The sequence below is a fragment of the Halichoerus grypus genome, chromosome 6 (genome assembly GCF_964656455.1).
Source record: "Halichoerus grypus chromosome 6, mHalGry1.hap1.1, whole genome shotgun sequence".
Taxonomy (NCBI): Eukaryota; Metazoa; Chordata; class Mammalia; order Carnivora; family Phocidae; genus Halichoerus; species Halichoerus grypus.
Window position 1 is genome coordinate 24,817,261 of NC_135717.1, and position 12,481 is coordinate 24,829,741.

Below are 12,481 nucleotides of genomic sequence, written 5' to 3' on the forward strand. Positions count from 1 at the left end.
CCTGCTTGGCTCTCCCCGCCCAGCACACCTGGAGCTGCCAGCTCTCTGGGTGTTGTCTTGGATTCCCCAGGAGAGAAGCTGGTGAATGTTTTCTCTTAAAATACTCTCATTCCTGGAGGTCCCAAGAGATCCCATGAGAGTCAGCTTGGATTGTTTCCCCTGTGAGGTTCATAACGTAAAGCCCAAGCTAGTGTGTAGCAGGGTCACATAGGTAAGTGACAGATCTACCGCTGTTTGAGGTGTTAAAATGTCTCCGTCAACTAGGGATGATTTTGAGGCCATACAGTCTTCTCATACTAATATCCCAGGATATACCAGCCCAGAAGACATACTTGATTACAATTTTCTCATGCTTATTTCATTCGGTTCCAAGGTAGCTTTTTCTTTGGGATTTCTTTACTCCTATTTTATTTATAGAGGTACTTCTCAATTTCTAAACATATGGGAAATTCTAGTGAGCTTTTTAGCCATGATTTCTAGCACATTCTATTACCACAACATGCTCTGTGTGATTTCATGCCTCTGAAACGTACTGAAATGTCCCTTATGGCCAAAATAGATCGGGTGCATTTTTGTAAGTGTATCCTATATGCCCAAAGTTAATGTGTCCTCCACAGTGGTATATGGATATGGACAGACATACGGAGATAGCTGTGGGATTCAGATGGTTTGCTATCAAGGTCTACATGTTATGGATGTTCTGTGTGCTTTGAGTCACTGAGAGAGGGTTGAAACCTCCCACTCTGCTTGTGTATTTGCTTGTTGTTGCAGTTCTGTCCTCCTTTGCTTTATATGTTGTTCAGCCAATGGCTCTAGGATGGGAGTTCTGGAAGGAAGGAGATAGCGCCCAGAAGAGGGGAACAGGGACCCGGGTTGGGAGGGAGCAGAAACAAGAAGGATGGCCAAAGTTCCAGAGAGGACCTGTTATTGGGATGGCACGTGGTGGGGCGCCAGTTGGGAAGGGGCTCTTTAAGTATGAGGTCACGCGGGGTGTCCATTATGATCTAGCAGGGGCAAAGGCAGATGACTGGCTGAGAGAGAGTATAAAGCCTCTGGGTTGCTAAGGAACGGTTCAACCAGGGCAAGGCTTGGAGAAAAGTGTATCGTCCTCCAATCCCTTCACCTGCTACTGTTTCCTGCTGACCTAGTGATTTCCTAACCTGCTGACCTACTACCCTTTCTGAACCTCCCCTCGAGTACTTACTCTGACCCTGACACCGTCGCTGACCCCTTCTTCTCCTGACAAACGCCTTCCCCAATCCCACCCTTTACTTCTACCCTGCTCCCAACCCTCCTTAAAACCCTGTCCCCTTCCCACCCCTGCCCACCCCTCCCTACCCCACCCACCCCTACCTCCACTCCACCCCCCATCTCCACCTCCTCCCTGACGCCCCAGCACCCCTTGGAAGGACCAAGACATGAAGGTGCAGAGGCTGTTGTTCCTGGTGCTCTTGCTCCGCTGTCCCGGTTCCCCAAACCCAAATGTGAGTAAACATGGCACTTCACTGGTATCTTCACAGGTGTGGGGGGGGAAGGGCAGAGGGGGAGGGAGAGAGAGAATCCCAAGCCAGCTGTGCAGTGAGTCCAGAGCCTGAAGAGGGGCTCAGCCTCAGGACCATGAAATCATGACTTGATCCAAACCAAGACGTCGTCACTTAACTGACTGAGCCACCCGGTGACTCAAAGCTGCTAGTGGTGTCTTCGTTCCTCCTGGGTTCTTTCACATGGTGGTGAAATAATAGTTTTTTCATGGGGTCCTTGGTGGGAACTTGAGAAGAACTGCAGTTCTTCCTGAAGACCGAGGACCGCAGGGCAGGTTTCTCGGTCAGCCTGAAGGGGCTGGGGCCACAGCCGTCCACATCAAGTTCTGGGTCCTGTCTGTGTGCTTGGTCCAAAAAGAGCAGCTCTGGCAGGATGGAAACCTGAAAATACTAGGCTTATGGTGTCAAGAAGGAAGGATTTGAGAAGATATGAAAAGCCATTGAGCTCTTTGTCTTCAATAGGGGGCTTGTATGATATGTACATTAGATCTCATTCAACTTGTCTTTGAAAATGTCAGGAATGCTAATGTCTAGGAGCTACGGGTATTAGACTAGCTCCTGGAAGCCCAGTGAAGATCCTGCTGCAAGCCTTGTATGTTTAGGGTCCATCTTCTACATACTTTGATTTCATATCAGCACATTGTTCATATTTGTGAAGTTTGACAGCCCTGGGAACAGTGGTATCTTAAGCATTGGTGTTGGGACTCAAGTGTTAAACAGTGAAGTGTCCTTTGTGCTCTGTGCTTCCTGGTTGGTTGACTTGTAACAACTTCTGAGTCAGCCCTTTCCTTCTGGGCTCGGAGGCTGTCCCCAGGGACTCTGTGTCCCACCAGGTCCATGGGAGCCCTGAGAAGCCCAGCAGAGACTAAGTGACCGCATCTTGCTGGGACGTCTGTCCCAGGAAAATCTGATGGATTGATGTCATCAGGAAGCGAATGAGTTGTTATCCATTCTTTGGCCCAGTATGTACAGAGTGTTGATTTCCCCAAAGTCAAAAGCTCCTGAATGTCCTTAGGATTGTCCCAATATAAAGAAATACCTGGTTCCTAGTGTGATATTTCACTCCTTAAAAAATAAAACCCTTACCGTCAGGAGAGAGAGACAGACAGGGAACACCCTAGAAATAAGCAGACTTCTTTAGATCGGCCTACACCAGATTCTTAGAGAGGGCTCTGCAAAGTGGGAGTAGTCAGGAAGGACCCTAGTGTTGAGGCAGACTCATCCCACATGAATACCTCCAGTCAAAAGAGACTCGATTCTGTTTCTTTTGAGTCTTCAAAGGAGGGAATTTCTTGGTAGTCTTTATTGGAAATAGTCCCCTCTACCGAGGCTGCATCTCATAGATCACTTGGACTTTCTCACCCTCCCTCATCTCTGAGCTCTTGCATAAACTACCTGGTCTCGCATTTCCCTCCTCCACCTGCTCATGGCCATTGTCTGTTAGAAGCCAGTGTTATTGGCCCCATTGGATGTCATCTAGTTAAGAATCAGCTACTGGTCAGCATCCCGACAGCTGCCAGATGTACCACGTGGCCACAACTGGGGGTGTTTTCCATTTGTGACAAGATGGCCTCTGTCTTTTGTGCATTTGATCCCCATGATCAACCATTGTGCAGATAGCTAATGTTCTCTTTCAGACAGCGGCTGTTCAAAGACCGTGTATGTTTCCCACCAGCACACATGTTTGTGACCTCAGCTGTGAGGGCTGAAGATGAAAATGTTATAGATTTCAGGGGTACTTTCTAGAGAGTTGTGTTTGCACGCAATTCAAGCTTGGTGTGAATGAGTATGAATTGCATTGTGAGCGTCTCGTCTCCTAAAATACTTGGAAGTCCAGTTTTTGTAAAATGAGATGTGTTCTTTGTTTTGGTGTCCATATCCAGGAATTTTGTATTCTTTTAGAAATGAAATTTCATGGTCACCTGGGTGGCTCAGTCAGTTGAGCTTCTGCCTTAGCCTTGGGTCATGATCCCAGGGTCCTGGGATTGAGCCCTGCTTGGGCTCCCTGCTCAGCCGGCAGTCTTCTTTTCTGTCCCCCTCTACCCCTTCCCCTGCTCATGCTCTCTCTCTCTTTCACATCAATAAATAAAATCTTTTAAAAAATTAAATTTTAGAGTTGGTCTTGACTGATTTAGTTACAATACTGAGAAATAGGAACATGAATGCCTTTCACTGGCTTTTGGAGATAGGTGTTCAAGTAATTTAAAATGTCACAGATATCATCAAAAGAAACAAGATCACCTGATCATGAAAATCTTCATGTACCCCTGAAATCTGACATTTTGGGCTGTGATTCTGAAGCAAAGTGGGCATTGAAAGAAAACATCACTGTTTTCAGAAACTAAGCAATAATTGTACTTTATTTTTGTTGAAATACTCATCCCATATTATTCTAATAGAAGCCTCCTGTCTCTCTCTCACTCATGTCCTTATCGATAAACATCTGTCCATAGAACATTCTCATTTATATCTCTAGTACATTTTTTATTCTTGCTTTCTCTCATTCTTCCATAAATTTGGGGCATATTTTTGGAAAGGTTCCAGAGGAGTTTATCCAGGTCCTTCATGGATGTACAATAGAAGTCAGTGACTTCTTACCTACTGTAAGTTTACATTTACTTCTCTTGTCTATTTTATGTGGGCTTATAAATTCTTAAGTTCTGTTAGCTATAGAAAATTTATTTGCAATGTGTTTGTAGGCAAAATCAAATCTCTTCAGATTTGCCTATTAGATTTTTCCTACAGCTTCAGTGTTCTATAATGTATATATGATCACAACACCTTTTTCAAGAATAGAGTTTGTTGATATTTACATAGGTAAACACAGTGAAACCCATCAGCACAGTAAGATAGTAAACACACTCATCACTCCCAAAAGTTTGCCCCTGCTCCTTTGGAATTCCTCTGTGCTCCTTCTCCTCCGTGGGGAGGCACTTGAGAGGTGTGCTTACCTGGGGGAGGCTGGTTGAGGGTTTGTAAAGTTGATGGTTTGGGACAGAGACATTGTAAATCTTTGAGATTCCTCATTGTCTCACGTGTTATTTCAGCTTGTCCATGTTGTGCCTGGCCGTTTCCCTCTTGGCCCTGATGGGGTTGGAGTTCTATGGAAACTTCCCATTATCACTGCCCCCTTGGGAGTTTGTGTCCTTCTCATTTATATCTGGAGAACCATCCTCGCTGTAAGTATACTAAAGTAGCTTATATATACTGTTCTTCATACATAAGCAGAAAATTTTATAGTCATTGGACCTTTTGTATCCATTCAGTAATAGAAATATCCCTCTAATACATCAATTTTGATGATCACCTAGATTGAAATAGATGTAAATTTGTGTTGCAGTGCCTTCTGTGATCCATATGTTCTTTTTTTTTTTTAAAGTTCAAGCATAATTGGCCAACAGTGTAGTATTCGTTTCAGGTGTACAACATGATTCAGCAAGTCTATACATTTCTCAGTGCTCATCACAATAAGTGTACTCTTAATCCCCTTCACCTCTTTCCTCCATCCCTCCACCCACCTGCCCTCCAACCCATGTGTTCTTTAGAAGTGTGTTGTTTCATCTCCATTTTTGGGTCATTCTCTAGCTATCTTTCGGTGCTTGATGTCTAGTTTGAGTCGTCTGTGGTCTGAGAACATACTTCCTGTGATTTCTTTTCCTTTGGTTGTTCAGATGTATCTTACGGCCCCGAATATGGCCTCTCTTAGTGAATGTTCCATGGGAACTTGAGAAGAATGTCTTTCCTTGGGTTGTTGAATGGATTATTCTGCAGATGTTAATGGATCCAGCTGATCGGTGATGCTTTTCAGTTCACCTGTGTTCTCATGGAATTTCTGTATCTGTTGGATCTGTCAATGACTGATAGAGGATTCTGAATTCCCCAGCTATAATAGGGATTCGTCTGTTTCCATCAGCAATTCTTTCAGTTTCTGCCTGATGTACTTGGACACTCTGTTGTTAATGCATGCACATGAGAAATTATTATGTCTTTTGGAGAATTGACACCTTTACCGTTGACGTCATTCCCATCATTATCCCCGACGGTTTTCCTTCCTCTGTAGTGTGTTTTGCAGGATCATTTCACTGGCCACAGGTTTCTAGTTGGATGTTTCTTTGAACACTTTAAACATTTCATCCTTCTTGATGGCAAGGTTTCTGAAGTGTGATGTAGTCCTTATCCTTATTCCTCTTGGGTAAGGGTTACTGCTCTCCTTCCCCCTTCCACCACCCACACCCAAGCCCTGCTCCAGATTTCCAGAATTGTTTCTTTGTCTTTAAGGACCTGTGACTGAACATTCTGGGTTAGGCATCGTTGGTGTTAGTTGTTTGTGTGTTTCTTTTGGTATTTATCCTGCTTTCCTTGTCTTGAGCTTCCTGGATCTGCGATTTGGTGGCTATATTAATTTAGGAAAATCCTCAGTCATTATTGCTCCAACTGTCTCTCTGTCCATTCTCCTGCTGTTTTCCTATTATGTGTGTGTTACACGATTTGTAATTGTCCCACTGGTCTTGGATTTTCTGTGCTGTCTTTTTAATTTTTGTCTTTGTTTTTCTTTTTGGAAGTTTCTGCCGGAAATTCTTTAGGCACAATGATTCTTTCCTCTGGTATGTTGAGTCTCTTAATGAAGCCATCAAAGGCATTCTTCATTTCTGTTATGGTGTTGTCCAGCATCCCGGTAAAATCTTAGAGTTTCATATCTCTGCTTACATTCATCATCTCTTCTTCCTACTGCCCCCTTTTTGCTTAGATCCAAGATCAGGTATGGAAGGGACTTGAAATTCCCAGCCTGCCGATGCCATCGTCTCTGCCTTAGATGCCTCAGGTAGTGTGATTCTAGTGCTTGCTGGCGTGGTTTTTACCTCTAGTATGCCTTGTGAGGTTGTGTTGAAAGCTAGATCTCCTGTTCTGGTAAAGGAACTGAGGTAAATAGGACGTTAGGGTGAGGTTGTCTACTCATCTGTGTGGGGTTAGACTGAGTTTACTCCCAGGTGAGACAGGGAGGAGATTGCATTGGAGTTGAGACTTTCCCCCTCACCTCTATTGCAGTCTTTGGGAAAGGCCCAGTTAGGCTCTGGGGACATAGTTTCACTTGAAGGCAGACCTTTCTAAGAAGAACAGAAAACTTCTGAGGTTATTTCTAAATGGAACCTCCCCCCTCTCCCTGCCAATGGAGAAACCTTCCCTTCAAAAGGAAAACAAGTATGTGCTACGGTGAGCGCTGTGAATTGTGCAAGACTGTTGAATCACAGATCTGTAGCTCTGAAACAAATAATGCAATATATGTTAAGAAAAAAAGAAGAAGAAGATAGCAGGAGGGGAAGAATGAAGGGGGGGTAGTCGGAGGGGGAGATGAACCATGAGAGACGATGGACTCTGAAAACAAACTGAGGGTTCTAGAGGGGAGAGGGGTGGGAGGATGGGTTAGCCAGGTAAAGAGGGCACGTTCTGCATGGAGCACTGGGTGTTATGCACAATGAATCATGGGTCACTACATCAAAAACGAATGATGTCATGTATGGTGATTAACATAACAATAAAAAATTTTTAAAAAAAGGAAAACAAAACTTTGACGTCTTTGCTGTGCTCATCTGTCTCTTCACTTCCCCTTCCTGTGGGGCTGGGTGACAAGGGCCAGAGCAACTCAGAGATTCCTAAGCAACATGTGAAGTTACAGGAATCACCATGGTTTTCTGTTTGCCCTCCACTGATGGACTTTCCCCTAACAACTGGCTTGTTGATAGCGTGCTGATATTCCAATATCCTGGCAAGATTTGGGGGCTGGCCTCAGCCTCTCCTCATCCTGTAAAACTTTTGAATGGGGAAATATGTTAATGGTGTCAAAATGGGGTCTTGCCTAGAGTTTCCTAAGCTATAATTTATCAGGGTGACTCGATCTGGATAGCCGGGTTCCCCTCTTTTGAAACATCCGCTGTCATTTCTCTTGTTGCTTATGCTTCATCTCTCGCCACGTGCCACTCTTTTTCTCCTTCGATGGCTTTTCTTTCTTTTTGATGACCCTCTGTAGCAATCTGGGAAACTTCATAGCACCTGATGTGCCATAACTGTGTGTGAATTCAGCAAACAGCCAACCCTTAGTAATAGTTCAGAGAAGCTTTCTGGACAAGGAAAACGGCATAATTTTGTCAGCGCTTTGCTCACCTGCCAGCCTCCCTTCCTACATTCCTTCCTCCCTTCCTTCCATTTTCTTTCTTTCAGGATCTTAGAATAATCCGTTTCTGAACTCAGTGTGGATATTGGGTTGCATTAAAGTTACGGAAATGATGAATTCATGAATGTGTTTTAAAATGTCTGCATGGTCCGCTGTCAAAATTGAACAGGTTGAACGTTCATTTCACAGAATGTGACTAGATTTTGGGGTCAAAACTAAGTTATATACCTTTGTGCTCTTTATCAGAAATGGATTGTGAACTATGGTGACTTAATCAGGAAATTCCAATTTTGTCTTCTTTTTTCATCCTGTGAAGTCATTCTGCTAAACAAAATGATTATTGTAATTTTATTGGATGACTGTTTCCGTATTGACCTGAACTAGAGATTTTGACTAGTAATATGTTTTGACATCAAACTTCATTTTGTTTCTTCCTCTCTTAGATAAAGCCTCGACAATATCAAGGTAAGTTTTTTGGCTTTAGTTTTCATTGTCGTAAATTCTCGGTACTGGTGTTTGATGTGGGTATAATAGGACTAGGGATAAATATGGTGACTCCTGATGTCTAATTGACTTGTTAACTCCTGAAAATCGTTCTCTTTCCCATGTGGAGTCTAAGTGACAATGTGGAGGGTGTTGCCATCTCTTAGGAGACCAGGAGGAGGTATACCTCATGGGAGTAGGGAGAATAGGAAGAGTCATTTTGCAGAGACATGTTTAGGAGGCATGCGATGATAGGAGCCTGAGGTCTGGAGTGAGTACTTTGCCATGACCTGGCTCTTGGTGAAATGTCGAGATGAGAAAACACTCTTTGAGTCTAACAAGCGGGCTACACTTAGAGAAGGAGCCACATGTTGCCAGACAGAGCGTGTGTCACAAGAGAGGTTTAAAGCGTGGTTTTGAGTCTGAAGTGGAGGGAGCCTTTCCTGCCAGGGGAGAATGAGTGGAAAGGAACGGGTGCCAGTGGGGGTGATGTACTGTGTCGGGCCTCATGGATTGTGGTGATTCCGTGGTGCTGTCTGTTGACGGCCAGGGTGGCTGCCTGGCACATAGCAAACCCTCGAATGCTGGTGTTCGTCCCTGTGAGTGCAGCAGTGGGGGTGGTGAGAAGAGAGATCTCAGGGCACGAGAGCGCTCACATTGGGCCAATAGAAGAGAAGTTTGCACTTTGAGGTAAGATGAGAGAATTATGATTTTTTAGAAGATTCTGTTTATTCACTTGACAGAGAGGGCACAAGCAGACCGAGTGGCTGGCAGAGGGAGGGGGAGAAGCATGCACCCCACTGAGCCCAGACCCAGATGTGGGATCCCAGGACCCAGGGTGGAATCATGATCCGATGTGGGATCATGACCCAAGCTGAAGGCAGACACTTAAGCGACTGAGCCACGCAAGTACCCCGAGATGAGAGAATTAAGTGCCAGTTAGAGGAGTCTGTGTTCTTGACCTTCGATGTGTTATCCATCAGTGATAGGGCGCTTCATGAGTGTTGTTTTCCTGTCAGGGTAGAGGGTAAACTTCTCATGTTGGGATGAGAAAAGCTTGTGTCCCAGGGAGTGTGAGTTATCCAGGCCCTCCAGAGACTGTAATGTGGAGTTTGTACCCGAGTGTGTTTGATTCCAAAGATCTTGTCCTCCAGAGCCCCTGCCTAGGGTTCATGACAGGCAATCTGTGAGCAGCAGAAAGTCACTGAAGGCCTTGGAGGTGTCACTCAATTGCCACTTTGAGCTTTCCTTGTGTGGAATTCCAAGGAGGATCTGGAAACGGACATGGCGCTGAGCAGGAGCAAAGGATGGTTTTGTTCATTTTGGGTTGTTTGCAGGGACTTATTTTTGTACCTTAATCATTGGAGGAGAGAAATGTTAGTTGACAGGATGCTTGGTTTTTCTGTTAGGTATCTGGGGATGACATCAGCATTTGCAGTGATTGCATTTTCCAAGATTGGTGCTTCCGCATGGGAGCAAACTTAGAAGACATTTGAGGGCGTTTCTCTATTTTTGAAAAAAATTTCAGTAGGAATCTCCCCGAAATAGGTTGTCTTAGGTTTCCAATGCTGCTAAAACTTGCTTCCTTAGGGCACAATGGGAATGCTAACAAGTTAGTTACACCCAAGTGTCAGAGAATGTGTCTCTGGTGCTCATACACTGGGATTATTCAATGTCACTGGTTTTGCTAGTTATCTTTGAGATGCTTTTTTCTCCTTTTAGTAACCTTACAACAAATAAAGGAGAAGATCCATCGACTTAGAACAGAAAACAGGGAGCTTGCTCAGGAAATATCCCTTTGGGAGCTGAAGGTATCAGTGCCTTTTCAAATACTTTTTGTGATTTCATTTTGGTTACTTCCACCTCTTGTAGTTCATCCTATTGACCTATTTCATGTGATCCAGAAATGGTCCTGATTCAAGAGAAGTTTCACAAATGTAGAGCACTGCCTCTCTATTTTGAAAGGAGTCACACATGAGTAGATAGGTTTGTGTAACACGATGCTATTTTGGAATTCTGTTTCCTTCTTCATATGTTTTATAGATCCAGGAAGGCAAGAAACACCTTGCAGAAACCAAGAGTGAACATAAGTTTCTCTCTGAGGAAGTGCTTCAATGGAAGGTAAGAATCCCTTCTTTGCCTGAATTGTGTCCTACCAACAGAAATCAAAGTAATGAATTATCATCATTATCATGATTATTATTATTATTTTAAACACTGATTGATTGATTGATTTGAGAGAGAGAGAAAGAGTGAGTGGTAGGGGACAGAAGGAGAGAGAGAATCCCAAGCTGACTCCATGCTGAGTGTGTAGCCTGATGCAGGGGTCAATCCCATAACCCTGAGATCAGGCCTTGAGCCAAAACGAAAGCAGGAGTCAGACACTCCACCGACTGTGCCACCCGGATGCCACCCAGGTGCCCCAAGGAATGGATTATTATTACTCATTCAAAATGTTTTGTTGAAGGAGAACATCAAAAAGGTTGAGGAAGTTAATGAAAATTTAAATGACACCCTTCGTCGGGCACGGGCTCACTTGCAAATTGAGAGAGAGAAGAAGGTCAAGAATCAGGGTGTGGTAAGAGCTGGCTGTTGAGTTTTAGCTTAATGTGGCTCCGGCAGGCTTTTGGTTCACTGGGTGAGGTGAGTGCAGCATCCTCGCTTGCTGTTTAGCACAGTAGAGAGTGGGCATCTGGGAACTGAAACTCCTACGGAGCAGTGAGCTGGGATTTCACTTAGAACCACCATGATGAGGTTTGCTCTTATAAGGACTAGGAAGTATGGTTGATTTCACAGCGAGGTAATGATCACATCATTCAGCCCTGCCCTCCAAGATATGTAGCAGATCCCCACAAGATACTTGAGCGATGAAGGGCGATGGCTGGCCCGACTGTACAGTCCCTTCCTCTCTTAATGCCAAACGGAGCATTTTCAATGTGAATAGGGGAAGACGTGTATATATGTATGTATGTGGATATATATATGAATGAAAGCCACTAAGAAAGTCATTTGTGAGTTCTTTGACTTGAACTCTTTTCCACTTTGCTTACTTTCTCCTTCTTCTATTATGCCTTAAGGGCTTTCTTTGTTGCACTGCATGATCCTGTCCTGTTAGGCGCCCTCACGTTGTTGTGTGATCATGATTTCCTGAATGTCTTTTCTCATATCTGTCTTAAAGGCCCAGGATGCATCCGAGGATGGAGAGCAGAGAGCCTTTAGGGCCAAAAAACGAGAACTGCAGGGTATGTTATTTTGGGGGAAGAAATCCCCATATGGTGGCAATGAGTTTGCATTGGGAAGGGAAAGAATGCCTTCCTGCCTTCAAGGTCTTGCCCTTCTCCTTTCCCTATCAAACCGAAGTTCTCAGGTCATGTGCACATACACACACAAAAGAAAACTCATCCTTTCCAGAATATCAACGATGGATGGAAGACCATTGCAATGCCCTGAGTTCTTTGAAAACCACTCAAGAAGCCGAATTGAAACTCCTGAGGAGGAAAGTGGGTATCGTGGTGGATTTCTCTGAACAGAGACGAGTGGCTGCCGAAGAGTAAGCTATTCTTGTGTGAATTGCCACAGATACTATTGTATGAATTTCTGTGACGGCCAGTCTAGATAATTGTATTTCTTTTAGAATTGGCTCTAGAGTATTTTTGCCAAATGCATTCTGTAGGATAGTGCCTGCCCTTCCTGCCTTGATGTGTGTGACCTGCATTTCCCTGTGTGTTCTAACTGCTTGTCACGCTTGTTGTGTGACTCCTTGGAGTAGAAGAGGGAAGGTACCATCATTAAAAACTTTGATACCTGGATCCCCTCTGGGTCTGTCTGCATTGTCCTTTTGGTTTCCGTGTCATCCCATGTTCTTATTAGCCCTGAATTCAGTCACTTTTGGTTCAGTACGAGACTTGGGTCAATAATGTGGATAGAAAAATGGAATTGTCCTGCTGCAGAGACACTGGGAGTTTCTTTGTGGAAAGTGGGTTGGGGCTCCAGCAGTCCTGGATCCCTTCATCCAGTGTACGACTGACATCACTCACTGTAGCCCAGTCCCTAAGAAGGCCAGGGTATTTCCCATCCAGCTGATTTTTTTAGGTGGAACTCTCCTGGGTCCCAGCCAAAGCCTGCGGTTTCACTAGGGCTCACCTTTGCTGGCTGACCCTGAACTTGACTCGTTTCCTTCTAAGCCCATGCCCATAAAGTTGTTCAGCTTCTTTCCAGTTCACTTGCCTGTTCCAGAATGTATTGATGTGTCCTGGCGAGATTGGCTCCCACTGCCAGGCTGGCCTTC

At 44.5% G+C, this 12,481-nt stretch overlaps 1 protein-coding gene across 1 annotated transcript in view; it reads left to right on the plus strand.

Annotated features, from left to right (window-relative positions):
• Positions 1–12,481, plus strand: part of LOC144382047 (uncharacterized) — a 38,841-nt gene that overhangs the window by 23,480 nt on the left and 2,880 nt on the right. The window contains exons 10-16 of the mRNA XM_078074032.1: positions 1,397–1,484; positions 4,589–4,720; positions 8,154–8,175; positions 9,916–10,004; positions 10,237–10,314; positions 11,372–11,435; positions 11,605–11,743. Coding sequence (XP_077930158.1) covers positions 1,397–1,484; positions 4,589–4,720; positions 8,154–8,175; positions 9,916–10,004; positions 10,237–10,314; positions 11,372–11,435; positions 11,605–11,743 — 612 coding nt within the window. The remainder of the gene's footprint in view (positions 1–1,396; positions 1,485–4,588; positions 4,721–8,153; positions 8,176–9,915; positions 10,005–10,236; positions 10,315–11,371; positions 11,436–11,604; positions 11,744–12,481) is intronic.